The following is a 16,257-nucleotide window of genomic DNA, read 5'->3' as shown; positions in this document are numbered from 1 at the left end:
TGGAAGCGCACCGACAAAGCTTTAAGTTTGAAGTGGAGGGGGGGATAGAAGAAATACACAGGTGACAGTGAACAACATGTAACAAGGAGAGGAAACATACCTAAATGGCGATCTGTGGCTGTCGGTGTGTTCTCCTTCCCTCTGGGAGCGATGTGCTTGTTGTGCTCGGGCGCAGCGCTGGGTCCGCTCAGACTTCTCCTGACGTCAAATAACCAGACGTCTGTGGACGTAGTGCAGCAAGAAAATCACTCACTGTTCTCTTAACAACGTGAGATCTGCGATTCACCTTATGATAGCCGAGCCACCGTCTGTTATCTCTGAACAGCTCATTGGTACACCTGATTCTGCTTCTTTTCTTTTTTTTCTCCTTTCCTTTCTTTTTTGAGGAGAGCCGTGTAGCCTACATGCATGGTATGCAGACAATTCTCACGGCTTTTTAAAACAAGAATAATGTAGGCTACCAGTGAATAATTTATTATCAGAAAACACACAAACAGTATGGAAGTATTTAGGTTCATACTGAAAAAATCCCCCACAATGAAAGTGTCAAAATCTATCAAATGATTAGGGAGGTATTAAATGGTAGCCTAATATCAGAGGTGTATGAGGAGTAATAAAACACTTAAAAATAAATATAAATCCATAATACCAAAACATGTAGCCTGCCAAGATTTCAAGGTCCTCATTAAAAGTTGCAACATAAAGGACTTCTGTAGTGAACAATGTGTTCCTGAAGATTCCTGCACCCAGCAGGGTGATTTTAGAGCTCATAGAGTGAATAACAAATGGCCATCCAACAGAGAATAATGGAACTCCATGTAACCTGAGTTCAAATGGCAAGTAAAGATATGTTTGACTGTGGAAATCTCTAATAAATAGTAATTTAGTGAAAGTATGTGAATATTGTCATTCATTATCTCTGGGCAACAAATTGAATCGAAGGCAACTGGACTTGTATTTGTATTTTTTTTTTCTGAAGACGACCCTTGGATAAGAGGCGAAATGTCGTCCTAAATACAAGTCCAGTTGCCTTCGATTCAATTTGTTGCCCAGAGATAATTTAGTGTAAGCATGTTTTTGTGTGACCCTGGAACTCACCAGAAGTAGCTTATCATTCACATTTAATGGGCATTACATTACATTACATTTGACATACTCCCTCTTATAATTGCAATGTAAAAGTATGTTCCTTAATCATTTTAAGAGCCCATGCCTGTGAAGCACATTGTAACATGAGCGACGCTGTGCTCTTGACTTTGTCAGGCTCTCACACACATAGGCCACAAACACTTTGCTAGAAACCACTAACTTCACAGTTCATGCTGTGCACAGTGCTTTTTTTTTTAGCACTTTTTAAATGTGTTTTTGAAAGTGCTAAATAAATTATTGTTGTCGCTTAAACTTCCTGGTGACTGTTTGTGAAATCCATAATTCATTCTTTTCTTTTTAAATTGGTCCATCTATAAAACAAATGATCCAGGGCCAGAATACTCGTTCATACTGTCTCTCTTTAAAATGTATACACATTTATCATCGTGTTTTTATGACATATTTAATATACTTAACATGTGCAATATAAATAATTGGTATAATAATAATAAATCAATAATAAATAAATCTCCTATGCTGTAATTAGCCTACAGTGTAGGGTTTAATGGGCTACAGTTCTTCTTTACAGTGTAGGGTTTAATGGGCTACAGTTCTTCTTCAGACAATAACGTGCACTGCTGTCTAAACACTGGTACTATTCATGTAGGTCTACTAATATTAATATTATTACCATTAAAAATGCATAGGCCTATTATTGTTTGTTGTGGCAGACGCTTACTCTGGGGTGCAGTACCTCCTCCAGCCTCCAGGTGCAGCACTGTCTCCTGCTCTGCTGACTTCTCTTCCGGGCAGGAGTTTTCAAACAACAGTAGCTAGCCAAGTAGCCGTTACACATTTTGCTCAGGGAACTACGGCAAACTTGGCTTCGTTTTGGGTACGAATGTGTTTTTTTAATTAGTCAGTTATTTAGCTCGTTCGTCGTGGGTCGCATGTGTTGTTTTTGCTAACTTTATAATATTTAGCTCGGTTGTTTTGATATAGTAAAGCGACAAACCAGCTAGGATAACATGCTAACAGCCGCTCATCCGTTCGCTTTGTTTCATACATTGAAGCGGTGCTAATGCTAACGCTTCATCTCACACTTGTATTTGTTGTGAATGAACGGATGAGCTATTGGTGTTATCTTTAACTTTTTTATTAACTATGTTTGAATTGGATACAAGTGTTTAGTAGGAATAACTCATGTTTTGTTGTTTTTGTAGCTAGTGGGCTAGCTTGTTGCTAAGCGATGTCAGCTAAGCGGAGAAGGGCTACTTCACCCTCCAGCAGCGTCAGCGGAGGGGGAGACCTCGACGATGCCTCCTCTACTCCTGGAAGTGGACGGAAAAGGAGGAGAATCTCCAATGTTCCTGCTGTAGATATGGTAATTGAAGTAGAATTCATTGTATGGTGTAAATTGCATTGTCGCCGATTTAAAAATGACATGGGAACGTCTCTTTCTCCCATCGTGCGCATTTGTAAACATCAACAGAGCGGGGAGTTGTGATCTCAAAATAATGAACTGATCTGCCCTCACAGATCGCTATCTGCCATGAGTTGTTCAACGCTGTCAGGGACTACAAGGACGATCAAGGGAGGCAACTTTGTGAAGTTTTCCAAAGGGTACCAAAGAGAAGGTATGAAAGCATGAAACTCTGGTCAAGATAAACATTGCAGTTACATGTATTTACTGTTTCACGAAGTACTGCATTTCGTGCAAACTGTCTGAAAGTCTTGCTGGTGGATGTGTATTGTGCTAAATGTAGTTAATAGACTTGTAGCATATTAATGTTTATTCTGCTGTGCTCTTTTTCAGGAATCAGCCTGATTATTATGACGTGGTGACTCAGCCAATTGACATGACAAAAATTCAGTACAAGCTGAAGTCAGAAGATTATAATGATGTGGAGCAGCTCACTGCAGACTTCCAGCTCATGTTCAACAATGCCAAATCCTTCTACAAGGTAAAGAAGAAAGATGTTATACTCCAAAAATGATTTTTAAAAGTACTTTTGTACAAAATTAAAATTATTTCTTTGAAATATTATAAAACATTGAACTGTGACTATTGTTAATTCGAATGGTTGCCGGTGCAGTTTTTCTGATACAACTAAGAATAAATAATTACAGTTAATAATGTTTTATTATGGATATATTGAGTAAATCAATGATACCATTGACCTAGTCATATTTAGTGTTCCATAAGGAAATTTGATTTTGTCTCCGAGTTGTATGAGGTCATCCAATTGACTATTCTAATTGATTTCATATTCCTATTCATATTCCAAAAATCAAGAGCGACAGTGAGGAGTACCAAGCTGCATGCAAGCTGTGGGAGGTATATTTGCAAACGAGGAATGAGTTTGTGCACCCTGGAGATGGAGATGAGGATGAGGAGGATGGTGATGACATGATGGATAATCCAGGGATGTCCGCTGAGGATGAGGTGAGTGATATTACCAATTAAATATATTGAAGATGTTATGACTGACTATATATTATGTCACTTATTGGCTTTGCATATTTTATCTTCTGTATCATTTAGACCCCAACTAGCAGTTTGAAGGAGGTGTTGGAGCAACTCTTGGAGGCTATAGTGTCCCATGCTGATCCCTCAGGGCGTCTGGTCAGTGAACTGTTCCAGAAACTTCCTTCCAAAGTGGTAAGTCCTGGGATAGTCTTTGCATTTCAGATTATGCCCCTGAAATTATTGTACATTTTTTGAATTGAGCATGCATACAATATATGGCTCATTAAGAAATTAATTCTGTGGAAGAAGTCATCAATTCAAGTTTTGATTCTGATTTTGAAGATATTTTTTCTAGTATAGAGCCCCGTTGTTTTTAACTGGTGTCATTCATCTCACCTAGTTGTGTTCTGTATTTCCTCACCCTATATTTGTCTGTCTTTCCAGCATTACCCAGACTACTATGCCATTATAAAGGAGCCAATAGATTTGAGAGCAATTGCTCAAAGAATACAGGTAATCAACTCATTTGCTGACTGATTTCAGACTGTTATGAGGTTTTACTCTAACCAGCACTAACTTATTTCATTTCCATAGATTGGATACTATAAAAGTGTCAATGCCATGGCCAAGGACGTTGATCTGATGGCCAAAAATGCCAAAACATACAATGAACCCGGATCTCAGGTTTTTAAGGTAAACGTACATACTTTGATTATTATATTATATTCATTCATTCATTTATAAGATTGAACATTTCAAATATGATCAATTGTTCTCCTTCTGTACAGGATGCTAACACCATAAAGAAAGTCTTCATCCAACGGAAGACTGAACTTGAACACGCTGAACCCACAAAATCCAGTCTTCGCATCAGGTATTAAACAATAATAACGTTATAGTGTCTAAGCTCAAATAAGAGCAGATTAATCCAATGATGCAAAAATAGATTTTATGACCTACATGGTGTTTGTGTGTTGCGACTTTACTCTTATCCAGAAATCGCAGGTCTGGCCAGGGGGACCGGCTCTCTGGTGTCAGCGTAGCTCTCCAATACGGCTCAGAGAGTGAGGACGACCCCGTTCTCTCTGGTGAGTATCCTTGCTGTAGGCAGCGGAGAAAGTCGCTTTGTCGCTTACGTAACAGCTTACCAGTTCACCTCATCCATGCTTGCAGGCTCCGTGTGCTATGATGAGGGAGAATCGGAGGCCGAGAGTCAGAGCTCTAGTATGGAGATGAGCAACCCCATCTTCCAGCTGTATGAAGCAGTGAGGGGCGCCAGGAATAACCAGGGCCAGGTCTTCTCTGAACCTTTCCAGCAGCTGCCCTCGCGCAGGGAGTATCCCGATTATTATCAGCAAATAAAACAGCCCATCGCCCTGCAGCAGATCAGGTAAGGAACGGTCATCCTCTCCAGTCAGTACAGTGTCACAGTGGTGGATAGATAAGAAACACATTTTATTACATTTGCTAGAGTAGTATGAAGTCTCATTTTAAGACTCAAGCACTGTTTTGTTTCTTCTCTAGGGCAAAAATGAAGAATGGGGAGTATGAAAGTGTGGACCAGATGGATACTGACCTCAATCAGATGTTTGAGAATGCAAAGCGCTACAACATGCCTAACTCAAGCATTTACAAACGGGCCTTCAGGCTCCAGCAGATCATGCAGGTAAATGACCTCTGAATTATAACATCAGGTTGCGTGGGGAAGAAGAACGCCAAGAGAAAGACCTCCTTTGAAACGGACAACAAAGCATCTTGTAAGCTTTAATAATGTGTGCTAGTGTGTGCTGAGATGCTTCATCTATCTGTCTGTCCCAGGCGAAAAAGAGGGACCTTCTAAGGAGAGACGATGAGGACGGAGACAGCATTCTGTCATCTGATGCAGGGAGTGTCAAGAGAAAAAGGTACATCATTTTTTTAAATTTAACTTTCCCACAGTTGTCTCCTGCGTTCTAACAACGCAAGAACATACACCAGGTTAAAGACTTTTTTGTTCTCATCATTCATGCTCATTCTTCTTCTACTTTTGATTTTATTTTCAAGCCACAAGAAAAATGTCAAAAAGAACCGGATGAAATCCCTGTACGCTGCTGTGACGGAGGCCAGGGAGGCAGGCACCAATCGCCGTCTCTGTGACCTTTTCATGGTTAAACCATCCAAAAAGGACTACCCTGACTACTACAATGTCATCCTCGAACCAATGGACCTGAAGACCATCGAGCACAACGTCCGCAGCGAGCGCTATACTACCGAGGAAGCTCTGATGGACGACATGAGGCTGATGTTCCGTAACGCCAGACATTACAATGAGGAGGGATCTCAGGTAGACAGTGAATCTCTTAAGGATAAAATGAGGTGTTATTGCATCTTGACATATACTAAATTCTTCTTATGCCCAAATTTGGGATAGGTGTATAATGATGCTGATATTCTGGAGAAGATACTGAAGGACAAGCGTAAGGAGTTAGGACCTCCAGAAGAAGATGACGTGGGATCTCCCAAACTGAAACTAAGTAGGTTTGATTACATCTGGTCTTTTTACACCTCATGACTAAAAGCTAGGTATGTTTACCGTATTGCTCTTGGTGACTGGGGCTGGGTATCACGACTGATTTACTGAATTGATTTAATTCAATTGATCCAATCCGATATTGATTCATTTCAATTTTACCACCAATTTTGCTCAGCTATGAAAGAGATTCTCACAAAACTAATGCAGCAATTTGTACAAAAATGAAACTCTCTAACCTGGTGCATTATTAAAAAATATTAGAAGTGGACCCAAAACCAGTTACATTAATACACATTTAAGATCCAAGACAACTTTATTAATCCCTTATCCTTAAAGAGCAATTCCATTTGGCGGCTCGCACACCATATGCTCATAGCACAAACACATAACAAAACAGAGAAACCAGGAAAGAAAAGAGAGAGTTGGCAGCTGTGTGCAAAGTCTGCTAGTTACATGTAAAGAATTTGAATAAACACTTCATTAAAAATGGGAATTCTAATAAATATCACCATTAAAAGAACATCTTTATGTCTCTTACTCTGAATTTAAAAAAATACATAAAAAGTACACACCACAAGCATCACACTATTTATTTACCATACCCACTACAGAGATTGCGCGACCGTGCGAGACTAGCAGGAGGAAACAGGAAACTGCATAAAAGATCGATCTAATGATTTTATGAATTTGGATCTTTCATATTAATATCGATATTTATCTGAAAATCTATTTTTTTTAACCCTGCACTATTGGTGACATTGTTTCAATTCTTACTGTATTTTATATACTATCATCTTATCCAGGAAAGACTGGTGTTTCCCCAAAGAAGTCCAAATACCTCACCCCTCTCCAGCAGAAGCTGAACGAGCTCTACGACGCCGTGCGCAACTTCACTGACCGCCGTGGCCGGCGTCTCAGCACCATCTTCCTCCGCCTGCCGTCTCGCGCCGAGCTGCCCGACTACTACGCCACCATCAAGAGGCCCATCGACATGGAGCGCCTGCGAAGCCACATGGCAGCCGGCCGTTACCAAGACATCGACGCTCTGGTGGAGGACTTCGCCCTCATGTTCAACAACGCCTGCATATACAACGAGCCTGAGTCTCTGATCTATCGGGACGCTCTGGTGCTGCACCGCGTGCTGCTGGAGACGCGAAAGCAGCAGGAGGGCGGCGAGGACTCCGGCCTCTTCGCTGCGGGACCTTTGGTGCAGGAGCTGATCAGGAACCTGTTTGTGTCAGTGCTGGGCCACCAGGACGAAGAGGGCCGTTGCTACAGCGACTCTCTGGCTGAGATTCCTGCCGTGGATCCAGCTGCTCCAGAGAAGGCGCCACTTAACTTCGATGTCATCAGGATGAACGTGGACCGAGGCCGATACAGGAGGCTGGACGTTTTTCAGGAACACATGTTTGAAGTGCTGGAGAAGGCACGAAGGCTACACAGGTACACAAAGATATTTTAAAAGGGATGTTTCAACATTTTGGCAAATTGCCATAATCCCTATAGTCATAGCAGTAGGTTCGTTACCTTTAATTGTCGGTGCATGTTGTTTTTCGATCGGCGGGACAGAGACACAAGCTGTTCAGCTAACGCTACGGAGGCTAACGGTGTTTCCAGGTTTCCCTCATCAAACTTATCAAAAACACAATCCAACAACTCCAAAACGCTTTTGTGTAGTGACCTGCACATTCACCACACTATGAGATGACATATAATTATGTAACATTACGACACACAAAGCAAATACTCAAAACTACTTGCACTTTTGAAGACGTGTCTGGAATGTAATTGCAGCTATGCATTTGCCTTGAAAACAACTCGTAATGTTACATTATTATTTCATTTCAATGTGCAGGTCACAGCTTTTCCACGAGAGCGTTTTGGACTTGTTGGATTGTGTATTTGATTTGATATGGGAAACCCAGAAATACCTTATGCCTCCGCCCTCCGTAGCGTAGCTCTGAGCAGCTCGTATCTCTGCCCCGCCGATCTAAAAACAGCTTGCACCGACAATTAAAGGTAATGAACCTACTGCTATGACTATAGGGATTATGGCAGTGGCCGAATATGCCAAAGTGTTGAAATATCCCTGTAAAAAAAATCTGTCAAGTCGTTGTCACAAACTTAAAACCCTTTCTAAATGGCAGGACTGACTCAGAGATATTCGAGGATGCTGTGGAGCTGCAACAGTTTTTCATAAAGATCAGGGACGAGCTATGCAAGAATGGAGAGATCCTCCTGTCCTCTGCTCTCAACTACACATCAAAACACCTGCACAGCGACGTGGAGCAGGAAAAGAGGGAAAAAATTCCCAAAGAGATTGAGGAGGACAAGCAAAAGAAGGAAGAAGAGGAGGAAAACAAAGGTATGTCAAGTGTTGCCATAATGCACGGGTTTGAGGCAGAAAGCCAAAATGTTGATGTCGTATTAATTTGAAATCATGCACATGTTCCCACCCAAAGATGGTGAGAAAGCAAAGGACCTGCCAGGAGAAGCATGGCAGCCGGAGTCAGAGGCAGAGCGTGTATACAGCCAGGACTGCAGCTTTGAGAACAGCACCTACCACGTGGGAGAATTTGTCTATGTGGAGCCGTCGGAGCCCAAACTGAAGCCACACATCGTCTGTATTGAACGTCTGTGGGAGGACGAAGCAGGTAATACAGTAACTTATTGTATATATGTTTTTAAATGTCAGATTTTTCTTTTCCTGAATGTTTTCTCATTTTTGTGTTTTGAAGGGGAGAAGTGGCTCTATGGCTGCTGGTTCTACAGGCCCAGTGAGACCTTCCATCTGGCCACACGCAAGTTTCTCGAAAAAGAGGTTTTCAAGAGCGACTATTACAACAAAGTGTCTATCAGCAAAGTCCTGGGAAAATGCGTGGTCATGTTCGTCAAGGTAAGACGATTTTCGAAAATCTGTCGCAATTCAATTTTCCATAAGCACCCAAAGATATTCTAAACATTTTTTTTCTGGTTCCTGTAGGATTATTTCAAAATGCAGCCAGAGGGCTACAGAGCTGAGGATGTGTACATCTGTGAATCCCGCTACCACGCCAGGAGCAAGTCCTTCAAGAAGATCAAGATATGGGCCATGCCCGAGAGCTCCGTGAAGCTAACGTCACGGGAGGTGCCTCTGCCCGTCGTCCGCGTGGCTTCCATGTTTGCCAAGCCCGACCAGGACAAGCTGACCATTTCATACGCTGGGAGCAGCAGTTTTGTGGAAAAGGTAACGTTACACTGCATCTTCTGGGGGTTGGAATTTGGCAACGTGTACCATGTCCAAGTCGTTAAGGGTTACACTATGTCTCTGACAAGAGACATTTGTTCTAAATAATGCCTTGTAGTCTCTCCGAGCAGTTTTTAATCCTGAGAGAGCCTGTTAATTTTACCTCTATGGAAACTGGGTCGTTGCAGCAAATGAAAGGAGACAACAAAGATGAATTATGGGCAATGGGATAATGGGGGTGAGACTGCTTTAGTATTGAACTACATTTGGCTTAAATCCCAAAAGGCCAGCAGAATCAGGGCACTAGCCCAGAGTAACGGATAAGGCTGGAGTCCAGGTTTACGTGAAAATGAAAACAAGTCTAAAGTGTTTTGTTGTTATGCAAGTAACTGGGTGACTGGTTGTAGGCATGTCCTAACACGAGGCCCAGTGGCACGGGAGAAGCTAATTCCTCGTATTAAAATTTGCAGTTGTTTGTGACAATCTAAACAAACACCTGGGTCCTCTGTGTGCACATGTTGATTCATTTAGGAGAGAGAAGATGTCCCGATGGAGATGAGCGGAGCAGAGCCTGCCGGTCAGCACTTTGAACAGTTACGCTACAACAGCGCGTGGTTTAAAGTGGGAGACTGCGTTTACATCCAGTCACATGGCCTTTCGAAGCCCCGGGTTGCCAGGTGGGTGAAAGCACACGCTGCTCCCTAGCGCGAGAGCCCGTCTTCTTGAAATTCTGTGTGATATGCAGTTATTATAAACGCATTAACTGTTGGGAACATGGCTGCAGGATAGAGAAGCTGTGGGTGCAGAACGGGACAACTTTCTTCTTCGGGCCCATCTTCATTCACCCAGAGGAGACGGAGCACGAGCCCACGAAGATGTTCTACAAGAGAGAAGTGTTCCTGAGCCATCTGGAGGAAACGCTGCCCATGACCTGTGTTAAAGGTATTACTGCTCTGAACTTGTTCTCACACTTGGGCTGTTTTACAATTTAACTGTCTTTTTCTGATAATTTGAGGCCACTATTATAGTATAAACACAGTTCAATAATACACATACACCTTATGAAAAAGAGACTTATTTGATTTATGGACTTTAAAGAGGAACTAAGCAGGATTTTCCTGTGGCTATTTTTTACCTTAATTAAAACGCTCTGGAGTAATTGTGATAGTTAACTACATGACTTGCAACTTGTTACAGTGAGAATGGAGGCTCTCTGCCTTCCACCTGACGTCTCATGGCTGAAAACCAACTTGCAACATTAGTGTAGTGCTTGACTGCCGCCCCGATATCTCAGCTCTCGACTCTGTGGCACCGTGTCACAAACGTGCTCCGTAACCGTAATCTTTTGTTTATGACAGTTAACACTACACAGATATACACATCGTTACATCGTATGTTATCCACCGCTCCATGGATTGATTTTTTGCCAGCTTTGTTAAAAATAAATGCACATGGCTGGGAGGAGGGTTAGCAAAAAGAGAGGAAAATAGACCAGACTTGCACAGTTCCCCTTTAAACATTGGAACATATAAATAAAAACTGCATTTCTATTTGAATTTTGGCTTTGGAACTAAATCTATGATGCTAACGTCATGACCATCGAAATGTGGTCGTCGAATATTAGAAATTAAGCTCCTTGAGATAAACAGTTTGTGGCTCCATTCATGTGTCATTAAACCAGAGCAGAATAAGGATGATGTCGTTAAAAGAAGACCAGTCAAACCTCAAGCGGTCAAAAAACAATGAGGAAATAGTAATGGAAATATGACATTTCTGTTAGTTTCATCCAGCTGTTTTCATACAGATGAATGGAAACCATTTTAATGATTATACAAAATGATTGCTGCCAGCTCAAATGACTGCGATCAAGTGATTATGTAATAATTGCGACAGGCCTACTCACAGTGAGCCAGCACATCTCTCATATCATGCATGCAAAGGAAAATGGGTTTTGGACATTGTTACTTTGACTGGATGTTTTGGATTTTATTCTGGTGAATGATGACCTATGTTCAGAGTTGACAGTAGAAGGCTGTTTTTATTTTTTAATTTATCTGTTGGAGAGTTAAGTTTTAAAATTGGAGTTTGAGATTTATCACCTTACAACTGTTAAGTAAAAGTGTAAACCTGGTGTTTGCACAGTGAGAGCCCTACGCCAGAAAGTGAATCAACACATCACCTGCCATTTGCTATTTTTACACACGAGGTTTTCCTGCCTTCACTGCTTTTAACTCAGTGCTGTCATACTAATTAGAATATTGACATTTTTTTTAAATCAAAATCTAACAAATCAGTTTTCTTCTTCCTCTCCTATCTCCAGGCAAATGTATGGTTTACTCCTTTAAGGACTACCTGTCATGCAGACCTACGGAGTTCTCAGAAAACGACATCCTGCTGTGCGAGAGCCGCTACATCGAGACCGAGAAGCAGATGAAGAAGTTCAAGGGTCTTAAACGCTTTTCATACTCCGGGAAGGTGGTGGAGGATGAGATCTACTATTTCAAGTCAGTCAGGAAGGCAGAGCACTTATTCACACTTGAGGCTTTGAAATACCTCGCCCATTCTCAATTTATTTTTTCTCTCTCCTGCGTAGGAAACTGATAGTGCCACAGAAGGAAGCCTCGCCGTTTTTGAACAAGAAGATAGATGAGCTGGAGATTAAGCTGGCAGACATCGAGGACGCAGATGAAGACATGGAGGATATGGATGACGAGGAGGCTCCAGCAACACCATCAATGCCTCAGATGCAAACGCCACAAGCAAGCGATATGGACAGCTTGCCATACACACCTTCTCAGGTATCCCAACACCGAGCCCTTCTTTCCCAGTCCCTGCTGCTAATATCAACCAAAACGCACAACTTGTTTGTATTTCTAACTCGCTTTTTTATATTTTTATTTTCATCTAGTCCACTCCCAAAGTGAAGGGCTTGTCGAAGAAGGAGGGGGCCAAGAGAAAGATCAACATGAGCGGCTACATCTTGTTCAGCAGTGAAATGCGAGCGGTCATCAAAGCCAGACACCCAGACTTCTCCTTCGGGGAGCTGAGTCGACTCGTGGGCACCGAGTGGAGGAACTTGGAAGCCTCAAAGAAAGCCGAGTATGAAGGTGAGGAGAAGCGCGGAGCGGGCGTGGAGTCGTAGGCGTCCCCCCTTTTTGGATGCGCGCTGATGTCAAGACTATTAAATGTTTTTGTGTTTTGCAGAACGCGCAGCCAAAATAGTGGAGCAACAAGAGCGTGAGCGGCCACCGCAGAAGCAAGCATCCCCTAGAGCAGGTACCCCAGTAGGGGCACTGATGGGGGTGGTGCCTTCGCCTAGCACTATGGGAATGATAAACCAGACCATGACACCTGTGTCAGGTAACCCCTCTCAGAGACAGCACGAGTGTTTGACAACAAGGCAGCAGGGAAATGAGGCTGGACTATCAATCCTCTGATATTCTAACCATTTAAACTTATTTATGTAAAAACTACATTCATAAAAAAAAAAACATTTTTCCCCCCTCTTTTGCTGCTGTTTTCATATTGTTTTTGGTTTATAGTTCTATCATCACTGGCTTCATGTCTGAAAACGCATGACGTTGACTTGCATGATCATTTTCTTATTTTTAACCACGAGTAACTTATTAGAAATTCATTTGAGTTTCATGCTTGTTTTACCTGCTAACATTCTCAGATACATTTGTATTGCCTGCCTCTTTCACACACTGAACCTTGAATGTCACTCGATTGGATCGATGCAGTGCTTTTTATCATTCACACACACACATGTTTTTTTTTCTCCTGAGTTTTAGAGTTTATACAACGGAAGGCCATTGTACATTTCAGGTCCACCCAAATTATTGATTTAAATCAGAATCAGATATACATATACCGGTATACAGAATACATATCAAGTCTCATGGCATTTATGTGCAATTACATATAGTTATCACATTGTCTCAAAACATTATTATTGCTTATTCTGTTCCCACAGGAGTTGTAGTTATACATATTTAGACATCTCACTACTCATGAGCAAACAAGGAAAAACAAACCAGACACCGAAAATTGGCGGGGCATTCACAGCCTGGGGTGCATGTGTGAAAGAGGCCACTGTTTGTAGTAGTAGTAGTGCATGTGATTGTAGAGTCGGCTGCATGTCACTTATGCATGGATATGTTGTTGTCCTCTCCTCGCCCCTTTCTTCCCCAAGGCATGATGGGAGCTTACGGCCCACCTTACATGCCCATGCAGGGCCCCCATGAGGGCTTGCTGAGTGTGGTAACAATGCCGCCTCACCATGCGGGGGGGCCTCACCTGCCTCCTCACCATCTCCAGCAAGGTATGCCCGGATACCCTGGCATGCTTCATCAGGGTAAGGACCGCTGTCCTAGGCCACACCTGCTCAGTCACATCCAGTCGTGTCTCTCCTGCTGGAGAGGGTTTACCTGGTCCACAGGCTGGTCCACTCACCGAGCGGCCAGAGCTCTCTCTCTGGTCTACAACTACTACCTCACACGCGCACATCCCCACACCTAACACGTACAAGATCCATACACACATTCACTGATGCCATGTAGTGCATGTGAAAACTGTTACCAAACAGCTAACGTTTAACTGATACTCAAACTAACAACATTCCACTGATATTCACAAACATTTCCACAAGTTATTCAAAAACACAGTCGTCTGCATCTTAACACAAAGCGAACCAGGTTGAGTTTACCACTGTTGCTAAATTAACTAAATGTTGATTTTTAACAGGTATGGTGGGTATGAATGGCATGGCAGGAAGTCCTGGGCAAGGGAACTTTATGCAACAGGTGAGAGGCCCTGTCTCCAAAATACTTGGTCATATGGATTTCCTGCAACTGAGATTATGTTGGTATGAACAGGGTTGTGCATGTTACTTTAAAACAGTAATTATAGTTAGTAGTTACTTTCCTCAAAAACTAACTGAGTTGGTAACTGAATTACTACATTGTAAAAGTAACTAATTACCAGGAAAAGTAACTATTAGGCTACTTTTAAATAAAATACTCAAATATGTAAAATTACTTGAATTTGCCCCCCTAACCTCCCGTTTATCAGGAACTAATTTATCCTGATAAACGCCTTTTTCAACTGGTTGATGGACTGAAAAAATAATGTGTAAGGCTATATCAGTGGTTCTTAAAGTGGGGTCCGGGGACCCCCAGGGGTCCTTGAGAGGGTTCAAAGGGGTCCATGCCTTTTTTTTTTCTTTTTTTTCATTTCATTTTACCACTTTTTATGGATTTTTTTTTTTTAAAGAAATTTTACCACTTTTTTTCTAGAATTTTAAAAAAAAAACATACTTTTTTTTTTTAAACCACTTTTTCCTAAAGTGAAAAAAAGGCCACCGCTCATCTGTAGGCAGGATTCTTCTGAGAGGTGCTGGAGCTGAACTTAGACACTCGAAAAACAAAAACAGCAATCACATACTCAACCCTGTGCATATATCATTTTATTTTGGCAAGCTTTCAGTCTGTGACCTTCTTTAGGCACCACTTTTTTCTAGAAATGTTTAAAAATTTTGGGAGAAATTGTACCACACAGAAATTTCTTTACAATATTTCCAGAAATTCACCCTTGGTCCTAATTTGAATGTACACTGACTAAAAAAGTAATGTTCTTCAGTCTCAGAGCAAATATTTGTGTATTTCTGATGTTTGCTTCAAAATTTTGTCCAGTGGGGGTCCGTGGTCTAATTTGTGTCAATTTAGCGGTCCTTGATGTAAAAAGTTTGAGAACCACTGGGGTATATAACATACACTATAACGGGTGTATTATTCTTGAGTCAAGTAACGGCGCATTTTATTGTCAGTAACGGTAACAGTGTTATGATAACGCTGTTATTTTATAACACCGTTATTCCCACCACTGGGTATCAATATGATTTTTATTCTACTCTCATTTCTTCTCAATCATGCAACCGTTGTGTTTTCACTGCTGGACTGTCATAAGACGTAGAGTTCAAAATTGTCAACATGCTAAAAAAGTACATTGTCATTGTTTGTTTGATTTCAGCCTGGGATGTACAGCCCAGGACAGCACGCTCCTCCTCCATACCCAGGACAGGGCCAGTTGGGCCAGCCCTCTCACCTGCAGCCTACCACTCCCATGTTTGTGGCTCCACCACCAAAGACCCAGAGGGTGCTCCACTCAGAGGCCTACCTGAAGTACATTGAGGGCTTGAACGCAGAGTCTGCCACTGTGAGCAAGTGGGACCAAACACTTAAAGGTGTTATACCTTAAGTTGTGGTATTTCGTGTTATTTTTACATACTGCCTCTCTGCATTGGTCTGTCTTTTATGTGTTATGTTGACATAACAGAAGCATAATTTTCACCACATTACTCTGTTTCAGTATGTCAGATTAATGTTACGGTTCTTACAATAGCAAATTCATTCTTTTCAGGAGGTTTACACAGAAGTAATCTGTTTAAAAATGTACTTTGATCATGAGCCCTGTGTTTCTTTAACAGCCCAAAGGCGAGATACTCACCTGTCCAAAGAGCAGGAGAGCAGACTGCCAGCTCACTGGCTGAAGAGCAAAGGAGCTCACACCACCATGGCGGATGCACTGTGGCGCCTGCGTGACCTGATGCTGAGAGACTCTCTGAACATCTGTCAGGCACACAACCTGTAACCCCCTTAGGACACTCAAACCACTATAACCAGCTGTCTCACTGCTCTTATCCTCAAGCTTTGGAGTTTAGGAAGGATTATAGACAATAGAAGCAATATTTTATAGTGAATCATGATCAATTTTATATTTATTAGCAAAGATAATAAGCTTGATAGTTATTTGTGTGTGCTTTTTGACTTTTTTTTTTACACCCTTTGGATTAATTGTGCTGTAAACTCACTGTTTTGGGCTTATTGATGACTTCCAAAATAAAACCCGAATACCCTATTTATACTGTTTGTTTTGGTGTGAAATGATTGAAATGTGTTA

At 41.8% G+C, this 16,257-nt stretch overlaps 1 protein-coding gene across 3 annotated transcripts; it reads left to right on the top strand.

Moving 5' to 3' along the window:
• Nucleotides 1–1,925: 1,925 nt before the first annotated feature.
• On the top strand, nucleotides 1,926–16,189 carry pbrm1l (polybromo 1, like). Of its 3 annotated transcripts, none has more exons than XM_083972752.1 (30): nucleotides 1,926–1,984; nucleotides 2,313–2,473; nucleotides 2,629–2,726; nucleotides 2,906–3,053; nucleotides 3,386–3,535; nucleotides 3,635–3,751; nucleotides 4,004–4,072; nucleotides 4,154–4,252; nucleotides 4,348–4,433; nucleotides 4,556–4,647; nucleotides 4,733–4,949; nucleotides 5,084–5,225; nucleotides 5,378–5,463; nucleotides 5,603–5,882; nucleotides 5,970–6,072; nucleotides 6,875–7,514; nucleotides 8,219–8,436; nucleotides 8,534–8,725; nucleotides 8,810–8,967; nucleotides 9,055–9,297; nucleotides 9,829–9,974; nucleotides 10,082–10,239; nucleotides 11,618–11,801; nucleotides 11,891–12,095; nucleotides 12,206–12,404; nucleotides 12,502–12,573; nucleotides 13,493–13,654; nucleotides 14,044–14,102; nucleotides 15,328–15,541; nucleotides 15,785–16,189. In XM_083972752.1, the coding sequence occupies exons 2-30, from the start codon at nucleotides 2,339–2,341 to the stop codon at nucleotides 15,946–15,948; spliced, it is 4,836 nt and encodes a 1,611-aa protein (XP_083828878.1). In that variant the 5' UTR covers nucleotides 1,926–1,984; nucleotides 2,313–2,338; the 3' UTR covers nucleotides 15,949–16,189. The 3 variants fall into 3 exon arrangements, with proteins under 3 accessions (XP_083828878.1, XP_083828877.1, XP_083828879.1); XM_083972751.1 differs by having other exon boundaries at nucleotides 12,502–12,657; XM_083972753.1 differs by lacking the exon at nucleotides 13,493–13,654.
• The last annotated feature ends 68 nt before the right edge of the window (nucleotides 16,190–16,257 follow it).

This window comes from Trachurus trachurus (genome assembly GCF_905171665.1).
Source record: "Trachurus trachurus genome assembly, chromosome: 5".
NCBI classification, from domain to species: Eukaryota; Metazoa; Chordata; class Actinopteri; order Carangiformes; family Carangidae; genus Trachurus; species Trachurus trachurus.
Note: the sequence above shows the minus strand (reverse complement) of the source record. Positions and strands in the feature narration are given on the sequence as shown.

What these genes read in the sequence shown, in the direction of transcription:
- pbrm1l (XM_083972751.1), top strand. Translation starts at nt 2,339, where the DNA reads ATGTCAGCTAAGCGGAGAAGGGCTACTTCACCCTCCAGCAGCGTCAGC. An exon ending in GGACGACCCCGTTCTCTCTG is followed by an intron (nt 4,648 to 4,732) that starts GTGAGTATCCTT and finishes CCATGCTTGCAG; the next exon opens with GCTCCGTGTGCTATGATGAG. An exon ending in ATCTCCCAAACTGAAACTAA is followed by an intron (nt 6,073 to 6,874) that starts GTAGGTTTGATT and finishes CATCTTATCCAG; the next exon opens with GAAAGACTGGTGTTTCCCCA.